We start from the raw sequence: 15,604 nt of genomic DNA, 5'->3' as shown, positions 1-15,604 counted from the left end.
GATAAATATGTGCAGTAATTACAACAGAGCGTTCAGTGGACATGAAGAGATGAGCTTTATTATCTTGTTTAGCAGATGACAGAAGCACTGGAAGATAATATACTTTCACTCCTGAAATAAATAGTAATTAAGACCACAAGGATTATTCATTAGCGAGTATCACAACAAAGTAAAAGGAGCAGGTTGAACCTCTAAAACAAACATTTCTGCATAGATAGTCTTGGATCAAAGCTCGTGTCAGCAGCTGAGCGCACAGCCTGATACGATATCACCACCTATCATCCTCCTTAGCACACGACAGAGTGCGTGACAGAGGAAAAGCTTTGAGATAATTAATGCTGTGATTATGTACAGTGTTTAGAAGTGATCACACACACACACACACACACACACACGCACACACACACACACACACGACCTTTAAAAAAGTAACAATGTGTCCAAGGGCAGAGTTATGAAACATCAGCTGTGTAAATTGAAGCTATTTGGCCTCCGTGTGTTGACACAAAGGTTTATGGTTGCTATGGTGACCATAAACTATGACAATACTGGATAGACAAGAAAAATAAGATCAAGCTGCAACATTTACAAAAGGAAAACAGAAACCAGGTTTGACAGACACACGTTGAGGATTAGTCCCTTCACAATAAAAGACGAGGCATAGTAGCATGAATCATCACTCCCAGGAGCTGCTGAAGTAGTGTTACTGACTCTTCCTTTAAACAGGTGCATTGTGTTACTTCCTTCTATGTAGCAGAGCTCTGTCAGTCAGTGCAAGCAGCTGTTTCCTAAAGCGTTGCAAACATGAGCGTGTACGCCAAAAGTTTGCGTCCGTTTGCGAGCTGTGGTTCTGACAATGATTACGTGTTAGAGTAACAGTAACTCTTGTTATACATTAAAAAGACATAAAAACTTTGATGGACAAAAGAAGAAGAAGAATGTGTTATACTTGGTCAACGTGTCAGTGAAAAGTGGCGAGCCTTTAACTCGCTGTCACCAGGTAGATGTTAAAAAGCAAACGTAGCTGCTGGTCAAGCTCACACTCACACTACAAATCAGGCAGCTTCTGTAAATGCTTCAGATGTAAATGTCACTCTCATCCTTTCTGCTTCACACAAACCTGTATTTTCATAAATAACATAAAAGAAATAAAGTTCAGCCCGAGGAGAAACGACATCGACGGAGTGGAAGGTACCGATGACAAACCTGAACATCTGTAGCAGTCGTGTGTTTACATGGGCATTTAGCTTTTTGATTTCATTCATGTTAAAAGTTCGAATGCTATCAAACAAAAACCATCACATACACTGTGTAATTCTGTGAAACCTGGCCTCCTGCAGGTGTGAGTACGTGTGAGACTGTACCTGTCCACTTCCTTCAGTCAGAATACTTTCAGGAAATGCCTTTAAAAAGTCTTTAGGACAAGTTAAAGTTCATCGGAGCTTTAAAACTGTTTCAAATGAGGCACTGATGCGAAAATAACAACGGGGAAAAAATAGTTAATACCAATATTTTGGTCTAGATCAGGGGGTCAAACTGAAACGAGCGGAGAGCCGCTGCTGGCGCTGTCGTCTCACACGTTAGTGTTCAGCTAGGACAAAACAAACAAACAAACAAACAAATATTTCCTAAAATGTTTCGTTTGTTTTTTAAATTTCAGATCTTGTATCAGACAAAACTGCAAACTTAGCTGAAGCCTTCCAAACACACTGGTCCTCTGTGTGCGCGCATGTTGTGTTTGTATAGAACAGAATAAATAAGTGCACACAGTGTGCGACTGTCACCGACAGCCTCAGCAGGTTTGTGCTCTCTGCTCGTGTCGTCTTCATAGTCAGTCATGTTGTGCTTTTGATTTTAAACTGCGTCATGCTTCTTCTCAGTATGCGGGCCGCTGCGGCCCCGGACCGCGAGTTTGAGCCTCTGGTGTAGACAGACTACCCTCGCTAAACAAAACTACACCAACCATTTTAAAAGTGCTGTTTAATTTTCACTTGTTGCAGTTTCTAGCTGTAACAAATCAAAGTGTTGTAACAGCAGCAGCAGCAGGAGCACCGGTGAATGTTCTGCTACAGATCGACAAACGTCCAAAGTCAAACATCAGGACCAATAAATGTTCATTGCTGCTCAGGTTGGAGGAGAGTTTGTGATGACCTCTGAACACAAATCAAACTTCTCTATAAGCGACTGGCTTTTTGGTTTCCTGTTACTCTAACTTTGCATCAGCTACAAAGAGAGCTGCTGACCAGTGAAGTTAAAGGGTAGAAAATCAACCGCGAGTAGTAACATGTGTAACACGTGTTACCACCTTCAGAATGGAAATCCAGAGTCAGGAGCTGTGCTTTAACCTGCTGTTACAGCTGACGCTCAGGTCAGTATTACCCGACGACTGAGGGAGGTCTAATATAAAGTAGAGCTAAGACGGAAAAGTGATGCAGTGATGATCTGATACAAGAAGAGTTTCTACAAGTCGTTAACCTGCAGCAGGCCAAAGCAAGCCTGAAGGTTCTGCAGCTTCATACCTGCTCAAGTCACTGCTTACTGTTTGCTTCACATACGTCTCTGTTTATGTGTCTATTAAAGACCGTTTCACCAGACTTCATGCTTATACAGGCTGAAAGCCGAAGCCCAGGCGAGGTGCCAGAGTCCAGTTCAGCGCCAGGACACTTCAATATGCCGGAAAGTATTTTTGGACTTTAGTCCAATGATGCCACAAACTCGTGCCTACACAGAACCTTACACGTGTATAAAGTGGTTACGCTGTGTAAGTGACTGATTCCAATCAGAAAAGATTTATGTTTGTTTGTTAAATATATATAGAAGCAGGGAAAGAAGATATGCACATGAAACCTCACACACATACAAACAACTAGAAATCTGAGGTACCTGAGGTATTGAAACACCTGAAGATAACAGTGAGCCAACAGGTGGTATGAGGGCTGATTTCCATTCTGAAGGGATACTGGCTCAGAGGATCCAGATGTTTCTGAGAAGGAACATCCAGTCCTCTCCTATTAATTGTTAGGAAACAGATTCCAAGTCCGCTGCTCAATGCCCGCTTTTCTAAACTCATCACTGGCTTTGAAGTACTGGTTGTTTAAGTCTGCACTATGTGTAGGCAAGCTGATCCTAACTCTTTGTCTGTAGGCAGCTTCAGTGTGGGGAAAGGAGGAGGTCAGCATCTCTCTCAGGACTGCAGCCCAATGACCGTATCCAACCACTTCCTGTAGGCCAGGGCAAAGTGTCTCTGCTCGGTGTTACAGCAGCCGCCCAAAACACTGCTTACAAAGCTGAGTTCAGTTGGCAGGGTGGGGGGGCAAGGCAGCAGGACGCCTCTCTTCAGTCTCTTACTATTGTGGGGGTCTGGCAGGAACAGCCCATCTACTTCCATAGGTTCACCAGCGTGCTTCTGTCCGTTCACACCGTGGCCTGCACAGCTCTGAGAGCTGATCTCTGGCACTCCTGGGTCTGGATCCGTCACATGGTTCAACTTGCAGTCGGATCCTCTGCTGTAGGAATGCTGATGCTCCCTCACCCACTGGTCCCACAAGTAAAAGACATGCCGCCTGAGAGACACGGGGGGTATATCAATATCATTATTACAAACGCTGAACATGTCTGTGCACAACGTATTTGTATAGGCTCAGGGATAAACAGCCCCAGAATGTGAAAATGTTTTAATGCAAAAGAAATATTTAAATGATTTATCAGGACAATTAATTTTTTTACTTGTTTCTCACAAACGATGTTTGCAATCAGCGACAACCTGCCACCGACTGTGCAGCAGGAACAGACAACACATTGGTTTTACCCGCCTTCCTCGTTTAAATATGACGTCTGTGTCCATTCTGCAGTCGCTGTGAACCAACAGTCTCTCACCTGTGACTCCAGAGTGTTTCATGTCCAGGGAAGGACTGGATCAGATCTGAGCAAAGGTCCATCTCCTGGTGGAAGAGCTGAAGGACTGTAGTGAAGTCAGCGCGGCCGTCTTCCTCGCCGCCCGCCTCTTGTCCTGAAGGCTCTCCGTTACTGTGAGAGCGGCTGTGTGGGCGGCTGCCCTCTGGGACTGTGCTGCACCCACGCTGGGGTGAACAGCTGGTGGAGGTGCGAGCTGGCCTCTTGCAGATTTCAGCTATTAGCTCCTTAAGGAGGAACTGGCGGTAGTGGAAGCCACTGTGGTCAGAGACATGCATGGACACCCAGAGGCGCATAGAGGACAGCTCGTCGTGGAACACCTGCCAGAATCACGACGACAAAGGTACGTGTGAAGGAGCAGAAGCTGAACATCAACAAACCAACTGAGAGATTCTCACTTCATTTATTAGCTAATCAATAAAGTTGAACGTGGGGGGCCTTGAATGGCCGTTCAACAGCTTGCAGAAAGAACAAGACAATAAGAAAATTAATCCATAAAAGCAACTTTTCAAGAAATACGTCTCTATAAGCCATGTGGTCGGGTCTGTCATTCCCCAATTCTGGGTGTCGGCACCGCTGTCAACGATGCGCGACAGACCCGACTAGGGCTGTTCGATATAAGGATATATATCGTGTGACGATATAAAAACGTCTGTCGTTTCATTTTACGCTGTCGTTTGTTTCGTGGTGTCGCAAAATAAACTGTTTACAGCAATATTTGTTCATGGTTCTGATGTCACTGTAGTGGTTATATTAATAAAGTTCTCTCTTTCTCTTATATTTAATAGAACCACACTACGGACGGACAAGTGCCTGTTTTTATGCACGACGGTAACACCACCGCCTGTCCGCATGTTTATGTTCCAAATAAACTTTTCACAATAAAGCTCAAGATCCTGCTGAGACTTTTCAAAATAAACTGAATCACGTGAAAGATGCAGATTATTTACGGATGAGAAGCAAAAAAGAGCCGTCAGGTGCTAAAAAAATAAAGCTTAGACTCAAACATTAGAACAGGCTTTTCCCCGCAGCACGCCGTGTAATAAATACTCACAAAGAAAACGGCGCCGTTACAACTTATGTCTAAAAATGTGTCGTTTCATACATCGTTAAAACACTCAACTCCAGCTACAGGACGCACAGCTGGAAACACTTCACGCAAGTCGAGCTGCCCGAGATTCACAGAAAATGTTACATTCTTGTGATTTATATCGTTACCAGGACGATAGATGTCTTATATCGGGATATGAGATTTTGGTCATATCGCTCTAGACCCGCCCACATGTTCACACTTTTCAGTCCACTTCTTTATTGCGGTTGTCGACGTACGCACGCCGCTGCAGCTTTTCAGTGGGCGTGCATATTATTAACGTAACTGCTGCAAAAACACTTATGTTGTGTTAAATGTTCGTTCCGCGTGACTTTTCTCCCAGGTAACTTGCGCACCACACTTTGAGAACCACTGGTTTAAAGACAGAAACCTCCCTTACTCATGTAGTTACACAGAGTTCCTCTGTGATGACTGTGCCAGCTGATTTCAACCATGAGTGCTACATGACATCCAGCTGGGATCATTTTGATTCATTTAAATTTCTTAGCGAGTGTTTATTTAGTTACACCACATTATTTGCACAGCAGCTCCACTTTTATACGGCCAGGCATCAGTAATATAACTACATTAAATAAAAAGAGAGAACATGTGTGATGAGGGAAGAAAATATTCTAATTACTGCTGAAAAGCTAAATGAGTAACTGAAATGCTACCTTGACATTGCCCCTGGCCATGTGCTGCAGCACCCAGATGCGGTGTGACCAGGCATTGTAGTTGCTGGGATAGCGGCTGGCTGCGTCAGAGCACACCTTCATCTCTTGGCGGAGCGTCCTGGCCAAGCGGTCACCGAGCTGCTCGTTTCTCTCAGCGTCAGCCTGCACTGCTTCAGCCTGCTGCTGATTCTTATTGTGGTCCAAAGTAGAGACCTGATTCAGGACCTGCTGCAGCACCCAGCGTCTGCAGGAAGACACCAGCCGCTGGGTTACAAAGCTTCACTCACTCTGTACACCGTTACTGCTTTTACAGGAAGAACAGCATCCCACATGAGCCTCGGTGCTCGTTGTAAGCCTTAGAACATCGTTGTTGTTTTTCAGCGGGATTAAAACACCTTTCTCCACCTAGCAATGATCTCAGGAAATCTATCACCAGTCATTTACATCGACAAGGTCTGAATGCAGCTGCCCTCAGCTCCCTGAGCCAAAATATTCCCTGTTCAGCCTACAGTGTTTAGCACAAACAGTGCTACTGTTAGAAAACTGTTGAAAATAAAGTGTAGTCTAAGAGGAGTTTGAATAGCTCCCCACACAAAGAAAGCAGCTCGGAACATCTGAGTGTTTACAGCAGGAGAAGCGTAAGCGGCTTTACCGATGAATCCAGGTCTCTGGGCTCTTGGGAAATTTGGTCAAAGCCAGCTTGCCCAGGTAGAGGTCCTTCTCTGGGTTAAGGACTCCACACTGCAGTAACTCCTTCCTGCAATAACAAGAAAGCACGATGACAGTAAATCCATCAATATAAAGACTATCACCCACAGATTCAGTTAGAGCACATGCATGCTGTGATCTCTTATCAAAGATGGTTTCTGACACTCTGCAGAGCAACGTCCACATTTTGTCTCCATCATTCGTTTTATCTTTTAGGTCATTTCGAGGGGACGACTCTGATCGTGCTTTAATTCTGACTCTTCTAAAAAGCAGGATGTGCTTAAGTAAGACCATCCGTGACATCCCATAATGGACATGATCTAATGCCTGTGAATAAATATAAAAATGGTAACTGTTGCACCAGACTTTGATGAGCTGCAAACAGGAAAATGATTTTTGTTCACGTTTGGTTTAAATGAGTTGAACAAACTACAAATGTGTCTCTGTTACAAACAGATGGTCACACGGTCGGTGTTGATCTGAAAGTCTGACACATGAAACTCTGGAGTTTGTTTCTATCCTGGAAAACTATAAAGAGATGACAGGAAACAGGAGAGTGAAGGCATGCAGCAGTTTCAAACCCAGGCACCAGGTTAGGCCTGCACCCCGTTTAACCAGTATACTGATAATGGTCACATAGTAACTGGACTGGTACCCTAGAGCCTTTCTACTCAGATGAGCACTCAGCGCACTTTGTACTGCGAGTCACACTGACCCATTACACAAAGACGCACACACATCACTCATCTATTCTTAACTTCTTTATGAAAGCCACAGTCCATCCATACACATATCCAAATATGCTCCATCCATGTACTCCGATGGATGCGTCGGTGGGTTGGGCATCTCGCCCAGGGTTACCTCGATGCTGACTGGACGAGTCAGGAACCAATCTGCTGACCTTCTGATTCGTCGACACACCACAGCCGCCCCAATCAGACACAAATGTATCACAGTTGAACTGTTAAAAGCATTAGCTTTGTTATGTGTGCTGACAGATCCTTACATCCTGACACTAGTCATTATTAGTATTAGTGGTACGGACACAGTGGGATAACGCAGCAGTCAGGAGGATGCCAAACTGCCAGGATTGTCTAAGGAAAGAAAGTGACTGGACTCTCTAAACAAAGAAGCTTCTTCAGTTCTAAAACCAGGCGGTGGAGAGTCCCAGTATTTAATCCCTAGTGGGGATTGTTCCTTTTGAGGGTCGTTGGAACACTATTGATGATGTGCCTCGGTGTGAAAGAAGGTGTGCGTCATTATCACTGCCTCACCCCAATTTGTGACCCACTGAGCTCACCTGACAGACGACGTGAGTGGGGTCTGGTTTCACCTGAGACCTCTGCTGTTAGCTAATGTTACCTGACATCAAGAAAACCTTCCTGTGTGACAGGCAGGGAAAAGATGAAAGGAAAGCATCGCTCTCACTATAACCACGTTTATCAGAACATTCATCCTGTACCTGACATTCCACGCAGTGGTGAAGTCTGGGTTCAGCAGCAGCAGAGTGCAGGTGATGTCCACTAAAGCTGGGACAGAAGGAAACACAGGATGTTGCTTCACTTTGATGTGGAAAAAACAGGAGCATAAAACACGTTTAAAACTAAGCCGGACAAAACAAGGAGGTCATTAACTGACCATGACTGGAAGCTCAAACCTTTATCAGCTTTAAAATAAATGCATTAAATAAACAAAACAAATGTTACAGACTACTTTTACTCCACCTCTGGGATCGCTTTTGTTATCGAGCTACCTTCTCTGTCCAGCCAGTGCTTGCGTTGGCGGTACAGCAGCAGCTTGTTGTGGACGTACGGCAGCAGGAATTTAACACACCAGCTTTCCACACCAAGCTTGTTCTCCACCAGCACTATGGGACTGCGGTTGTAGCGAGCCTCTGGACACGGGATCACACCGATCTCATCACTGAGGGAGCAGAGAGTGACAATGAGGGTGAACAAGGGAAAACGTTACAGTAACCAACCAGTCGAAAATTAGGAAAGACCACAATTAGATTACCACCATATCAACCAGTGGACCAAGCAGCAGTACCCAAAGTAATGAGCAAACAAAAAAACCTTTAATGAACTTAATCTGCTGAAATTTGACTTTTCAAAAATGTAGAAAAACAAAAGTTGGAGCTGAAGCTCATCAAACTGAAGCAGTGCTGAAATAAACGCAGTACGACAGAAACATGGCAACCTGCCACACAAGGTCATGTTGCAGTACATCAGCTGAAGCTTCGACAGCCCAATCACATCTCCCAGCTTACATGTAACATGTGGTTAGTGCTGTGAGATCTACAGAGCTGTCACCGTGCAGCGGCTTGTTTGGGATCCATCTCTGTTATAACAAACAATAACATACTGCTGGGACAACATAGCAATCAATACATCACAGATATCTGACACAAGGTCAAATTCAGGTAAGTTATTAGATGATTAATGATGTAACGATGGATCCTGTACACATCTGTAGCCGTTTAGAGTCGTCCATTTAAAACACACTGGATAGTTCACTTTGTCACTTCCAAGAAATGATCTCATGTTTTCTTTCAAGTTGCTTATTTCTGATCTTGTACACTTTGGGGGGGTGTTAAACATACTATGTCACCACACTGCCGGCCATGCCTCTCCAGTGTCCTTTGCTCAAAGTTTGTGCATCATTAAACGAACACCGACGTTCATGCTGAGCTGAAGTGTCTCCACAGACACAAACTACAGTTCACGTTCATCAGCAGTCTGAATTTTAACACGGTTATGTAGTATTACTAAGTCCTCGCTCCACCTTCCAGAATTATTTTTATTTCTGGAAGCATGAAACCAGAGTGGCTCGCAGGTTTCAAAGCTGGGCAGAAAATAAAGGGTGTGATTTCAGAAGCACCCATATTTGAATTTCTGTGGTTCATCAATCATATCCAAGACTTTTGGATGGGACATTAACTGTTCAAGATTTTTTTTCTTTTTAGAATCAGTAATTCAAAAATCCATTTAGTTCCACGTGTGTCGTTTCGTAGTTTTGATGTTTTCAGCGGCCGCAGTGATGCGGACGCTGCACCGGTCCGTCGTGGTGAAGAGGGAGCTGAGTGTAAAAGAGAAGCTCTCAATTTACCGGTCGATCAACATGCCTACCCTCACCTATGGCCACGAGCTGTGGGTAGTGATGGAAAGAACGAGATCGTGAATACAAGCGGCGGAAATGAGCTTCCTCCGAAGGGTGGCTGGCCTCTCCCTTAGAGATAGGGTGAGAAGTTCGGCCATCCGGGAGGGGCTCAGAGTAGAGCAGCTGCTGCTGCACATCGAAAGGAGCCAGCTGAGGTGGTTCGGGCATCTGACAAGGATGCCCCCTGGGCGCCTCCTGGGTGAGGTGTTCTGGGCATGTCCCACCGGGAGGAGGCCCCGGGGCAGACCCAGGACACGCTGGAGAGATTATATCTCTCGGCTGGCCTGGGAACGCCTTGGTGTTCCCCTGAACAAGCTGGAGGAGGTGGCTGGGGAGAGGGTGGTCTGGGCTTCTGTGCTTAGGCTGCTGCGACCCGGCCCCGGACAAAGCACAAGAAGATGGATGGATGGACAAAACAAAGAAAGACCTTAAAATTTTCAGAGAATTTTAATTTATAGAGCTGAATAGGTTCTCTGCAGTAATCTCAGAAAGTCTCTGAAAATGTCATAAAACTGTCTAAACCCGTAAAAAGAGAAAATCCTAGTAATACCTTAGTAGATCAAGGTCTTGGGACCTGTTTAAAGTTTGAATTCCATCTCTAGGTCAAAGTATGCTGAACTAGTTAAGCTTCAAAATACTGGAGGTGTGAAGAGCATGTGAAGAAGATATTCTCCATTTATTTGGATGGAAAATATATATAAGTACAAAAGTTACACAAAAGTAAAAACAGTAATGTCTTGATGCACGTGCAATCATCCAAGTAAATCAATCTCCAAAAGTTGATTCTGTTCACCTGGACGTAGCGTTTTGTGGGAGAAACGTTTCGTCATCATCAGGTGACGTCTTCAGTCTCAGCTGACTGCAGGTTTCAACCTTATAAACAGGACGTTTGCATAATGACTGAAACCAGCCCTGAAGGAACAATGGGCTGGGAGGGCAGTTGCGTCATCATTATTATTCACATGACCATTGATCAACAACCACCGATCAAAGCTCATTGATCAATGTCCATGAGTCCCATTCACAGAGAGGTGTGGAATGGCTGCAATCACAGCATTGTAAGATGGTGACAGATGTACCCTTAGGCCCCTCCTCGATTCCTCAGCATAACCATGTATAATATCCACAACACTTCGTGGCTCAAGAGTTGGGAGTTCGCCTTGTAATCGGAAGGTTGCCGGTTCGAGCCCCGGCTTGGACAGTCTTGGTCGTTGTGTCCTTGGGCAAGACGCTTCACCCGTTGCCTACTGGTGGTGGTCAGAGGGCCCGGTGGCGCCAGTGTCCAGCAGCCTCGCCTCTGTCAGTGCGCCCCAGGGTGGTTGTGGCTACAATGTAGCTGCCATCACCAGTGTGTGAATGTGTGTGTGAATGGGTGGATGACTGGATATGTAAAGCGCTTTGGGGTCCTTAGGGACTAGTAAAGCGCTATACAAATACAGGCCATTTACCATTTACCAAGAAGAGGTTATACACACACAATACGGTAATATTATGTTGAAGCACAGTACGTATCACTCCGCGAGGCTCCGCCTACGATAGCCGTAACGCTCCCACAATCCATCAAGCGGTGCGGCTTCGTAGCTTAGCAAAGTCGTACTGAAACATTTGACAGATTTTCGAGCGCCGTGCACATAAAATCGTTTCGAGGTCAGTAAACACAACCAGAGTTCATACATAAGGCACACGGGGTTATAAGGGGCTCTGTCGACTTTCAGACAAATCAAAGGATTGATTTTAAGTGCGCCGTATTTTCACACGGTAATAATGACGGCCCACTAGCATGCTCTACCAAAAATAGTGCTTTGTTGTGTATCTGACGGACGAAAGCTAAACCAGTTCCACACCAGTGAAGCTGCAGCATTTTAACAAACCAGTTCTGGTTCATTGTTTCATTCAACGATCCACTTTTGCCCTCCTCATTCTGCGTCGCCGCCATGTGCGTATGAAAACAAAGGCACTGCGCGTTTTACCCATATTCTATCGCCATATTTCATTTTCTTATCGATGCCCAACATTATACCGGTATCACCGTGAACAGTATGATATGGCCCAGCCCTACTGCTCACTGCGTACGACTCTGGATACTACAGTACAGTATCCAGAGTCGTACGTAGTGAGGAGGTGAAATTATTAACAAGATAATCGACCTCTGTTGGAGCAGCGTTCAGATAGCTGCTCTGTGTTATGCACAAAAACAACATTGGTGTATTTTATTTATGGAGCATTATTATTTAATAAATTAAACAAATTTGCATCATAGGATTGTTTTCGTTTTTCCTGCAGTATATATAAAAATTGGTGTATCTCCAAAATAAAATTATGAAGAGACTCAAAATAAATTTCCTGTTGTTGTAAACTATTTTTTGCAACTTTTTTGTATTTAAAGTTTTGAGGGATAAAACTCTTAAATTTCTCCAAGTAGAAATATATGTATTAAAAAAACAAAAACGATTTTCAATTTTTTTGTAGTTTATTTCACTTTTTTTTGCAATTAATGTAGTTACTATGGACTTAATGCATACATATTATTAAAATATGGGCTATAACAGTTGTATTGATGTATAGCAACTTGAAATGCTCCCAAAAATGGCTACACAGCATGTAAAAAAAATAATATAAGCTCTGGCGGACTTGGTTCTATAGTAGGTCTTAAAGGGTTAAATAAATATTGTCAAATAATCGAGATCTCAATTTCAGTGAAAATAATCGTGATTATCATTTTTGCCATAATCGAGCAGCCCTAAGCAGCGGTAACGTTTGCACGTCCTCTCCCGTTAATGCGGCAGGTAAATAATCAACAACAGTGCATATTATGTTAGCGCGATCTGCCTTATTACAAACCTGCCATTACTGTGCATTTAGGTGATCATGATGAGAGACACAGAGTCTGGCTCAGATGCTGGCAGTTGTCGCTGCAGTCTGCCGGCAGCGTCTCCTTTCAGGCCGGGATAGACGAACGTCACCGAGCAGAGACTCAGTTTGTGGTCAAAGGCTTGCACCCGTTTGCCACAGCAGATGATTTTCAGTAAGTGAATGTGTTTAATTGTAGGCAGGGACATTACTGGATATTCTTGTGTAATTGCTACAGAATAATTTATGTTATACTTTGTTATTGCTACAGAAGAATATTTATTTTATTATTTTACATTTACAATGTTTTTCCTGGGCACCCTGTGACACCCCATTGAAGAGCCGCAGGCTGTGGATCTCTTAAGATCTCACTGCTGGGTTTGTAAGGCCATGTTACTCCTACATTTCTATCTTGTTCAAAGAGAAGATATAAAACAAAGTTCTGAGCTAATCGACCTTAGTGTTCTCCTTTTTAAAAAGAATCGATAAAGAATCGAATCGTTAAACAGAATCGAAAATGGAATCGTGAAAATCGTATCAATACCCATCCCTACTTAAAAGTGAACCAAACACATCCAAACTGAGGGGTTCTTCTTCCCCCAAAGCAGCTGAAAATCTGTGGTTATCACACTAAACTAGAAGCTGCAATGCTTCATCGAGCACATTTTAAAAATCCTTGTCTCAAATTCTGTACTTTGACATCTTATTTAAGCCACATGTCATTTTACACACATTTTCGCAGCATGTCAAAAAGCCACACTTGTTCCTGTTGTCACCATTAAAACCTTTACTGGGAAGAATCAGTGCGAGTCCTTTTAAAACATAGCAAATTCTAAACCAGTGAGTAGTTTTGAAAGCCCTAATTTTTTCCTGTTGGGGATATTGATTAGTGCTCATTAATAAGACAAAAGTATCAGATTACTCGATTAATCGACAGAATAATCATCAGAATATTTGATTGCCAAAATAACTGATAGCTGCAGCCTTAAAGTTCTTAACATACTATCACACAGGATCGACCTGACATCACGTGCTTCTCATAGCATGCAAATCTTCGGTACCATCATAAACAACTGTTAAGCATCCCAGTTCAGTCACCGGCGAAATAAACAATAACACCATTAATGAATCAACATGATCGGGATGTCGCATTTTCAAAGCTGCATGGCTCAGCTCGCTAAAGTCGTGAAATATCCCGCTGATGCATGTTTTAAGTTATTTAACTGTAAGTAAACAGTAATCCCCACGACATCGTGTCTCACGCACTGAACAGAACAAACAAAACTAAGTGTCTAAATGTGAACTTCATCTAGACAGTTCCGATTCCAGGTAATAGTCCACGCCCATAATTTGAACCCTGAATCAGCCGTGGCCGAGCCTTGGAGCCGCTGCGTGTGAAACAGGCCTGCGGGCCCAGCGCAGTTTGTTCGCAGCCGACTGTACTCACATGCTGGGGTTCTTCTTGAATGCATTCGCGATGTCTTTGACAACTCTCTGGACCAAGACGTCTACCTCCTCCTCCGACTCCGCCATTTTTAGAGCACCGTCTTCTTCTGCTGCTTCTTCTTCTTCCTCGTTGTTTTTATTGGCGGTTAGCAAACAACGAATTGGTGCATTACCGCCGCCAACTGGTGTGGAGTGTTGACCAAATCGCTGATTCCAAACCTGTTCTCGTATTAACTCTTGTGCCCCTCCGATCATTTCAACACGATTTTCTATTGTCCATTAATGCTGTAATTACTGTTCTATTGTGATCATTATTCGTACACCATGATGAGATGTTTCCATTTCCATTCAAATAGAAATGAAGTTCATTGGTTCAGATGAAAGCCTTTTGCATGGGTTGATGTTGTCCTTTCTATTCCAAACTTGGACTAATCTGTATTCTAACTGTTACACACCCTCCTCCCTGAACCTCACCTCTGCATACACTGCTATATCCTCCGACTACAAACAGTTGGTTTGAGACAAGTTTCCTGAATACAGATCATTTCTGGTTTCATGAATCCTTTAAATTCTTGTTCATTTGCGATTAAACGTCGAGCTTTCTTATGATCCTCGCTCCTGATGTCCTGGCTCCCTCCAGTCCTTTGTTAATATGTTTACACCAAAGATCTTCTCTGTTCCTTTGTTTATCATTTTGATAAATGTACTCGAGCTGCACAGTTAATGACAACTAACAACAACATCTTCTCAACTGTAACTGTAGATTCTGTTTTCCCACTCTGCGCCCAGGGTCAGGTTGAATTTGGCTGAACACTCGTCTCTCTCCCTCTCTGCGCTTGCACTGCCCTCACAGCATCAGCAGAATGAGGAGGCCATCCAGCCACCAACCAGTTTATGCCAAACTGCCCTCCCACAGCACCGACTCCTTTTTCTTGGTTGGTAAATATCAAAAAAGGTGCATTACTGCCACCCACTGGTTCGACTATTGAATAAACTCTCGTTCACAAAGACAAACAAATAAACAAAAAACAAAACAAATAAATCAAACTACAGATTTTACTCAAAACATTTATCTGTCTTTAAAAAAACAAACATGTAAATGTGGCCTGATAGTTTTATTTCTCGTGTTCTTTTAAAATGGATATGACCCAGTTTCACTTTGACATTATTAAGGTTTTTATCAGCTGTCTCATATTTGTGACAGTGCAGGTACACTATGGTGCCGTCTTCTGCAGCGCAGTCACATTTCCCCGTACGTGTTTCCTTCGATTTGAAACAGCTGTGATATCGTCGTCTCCTCTTTCTGTTCCTTCCTGCACCTTTTCTTTCTTCCTCCCACTGCTTTTGGCACCTTTCCTTCATCTTCTGCCTTTTTTAATTCAATTCAATTTTGTTGTTATAGCGCCAACAACAGTTGTCTCAAGGTGTCGTAAGGTGAAGACTCTACACTCGCACCCTTACTACACCTTTAATCTCTGTCCAACTGAAAAACGTTTTGGTGGCTTCATCTGTGAGCTTCTCTTCTGTTATGTGATCATCATAATGTGATGTTATTAAACTGCAGGCCCTGTTATACTGTCTCTGTCTGGCCTGCTGAATGAATGCACAGTAAAGCATATGAAAGTACTGCTGCACCAGCGTTAGAGAAATGATCTGTTTATTATTCACGCTGATTGTAGTTCATACTTTTAACTGTTGTGATTTATTCTGATCTTTAATCATCACAAACATGACGCATCTATAATGAAGCGACTGTGAGTAAAGC

At 43.5% G+C, this 15,604-nt stretch overlaps 2 protein-coding genes across 4 annotated transcripts in view; both read right to left on the bottom strand.

The window, feature by feature from the left end:
* apba1a (amyloid beta (A4) precursor protein-binding, family A, member 1a) overlaps window positions 1–15,604 on the bottom strand; it is a 220,984-nt gene that overhangs the window by 50,805 nt on the left and 154,575 nt on the right. The gene's annotated exons all lie outside the window — the stretch shown is intronic.
* On the bottom strand, window positions 43–13,978 carry ptar1 (protein prenyltransferase alpha subunit repeat containing 1). Its single transcript, XM_085424278.1, has 7 exons — window positions 13,841–13,978; window positions 8,138–8,307; window positions 7,847–7,913; window positions 6,329–6,433; window positions 5,677–5,920; window positions 3,877–4,232; window positions 43–3,563 (listed from the first exon to the last, which is right to left on the bottom strand). The coding sequence occupies exons 1-7, from the start codon at window positions 13,924–13,926 to the stop codon at window positions 3,185–3,187; spliced, it is 1,407 nt and encodes a 468-aa protein (XP_085280404.1). The 5' UTR covers window positions 13,927–13,978; the 3' UTR covers window positions 43–3,184.

The sequence above is a fragment of the Rhamphochromis longiceps genome, linkage group LG12 (genome assembly GCF_057381845.1).
Source record: "Rhamphochromis longiceps isolate RC_006_pf linkage group LG12, R_longiceps_female_GT1.1, whole genome shotgun sequence".
In the NCBI taxonomy this organism is placed as follows: Eukaryota; Metazoa; Chordata; class Actinopteri; order Cichliformes; family Cichlidae; genus Rhamphochromis; species Rhamphochromis longiceps.
The sequence above is the reverse complement of the archived record's forward strand: the minus strand, read 5'-3'. Positions and strand labels throughout refer to the sequence as shown.

What these genes read in the sequence shown, in the direction of transcription:
- ptar1 (XM_085424278.1), bottom strand. Translation starts at nt 13,926, where the DNA reads ATGGCGGAGTCGGAGGAGGAGGTAGACGTCTTGGTCCAGAGAGTTGTC. An exon ending in ACCACTGCGTGGAATGTCAG is followed by an intron (nt 6,434 to 7,846) that starts GTACAGGATGAA and finishes TTGTTATTGCAG; the next exon opens with GAAGGAGTTACTGCAGTGTG. An exon ending in TGGCCAGGGGCAATGTCAAG is followed by an intron (nt 4,233 to 5,676) that starts GTAGCATTTCAG and finishes TGATTCTGGCAG; the next exon opens with GTGTTCCACGACGAGCTGTC.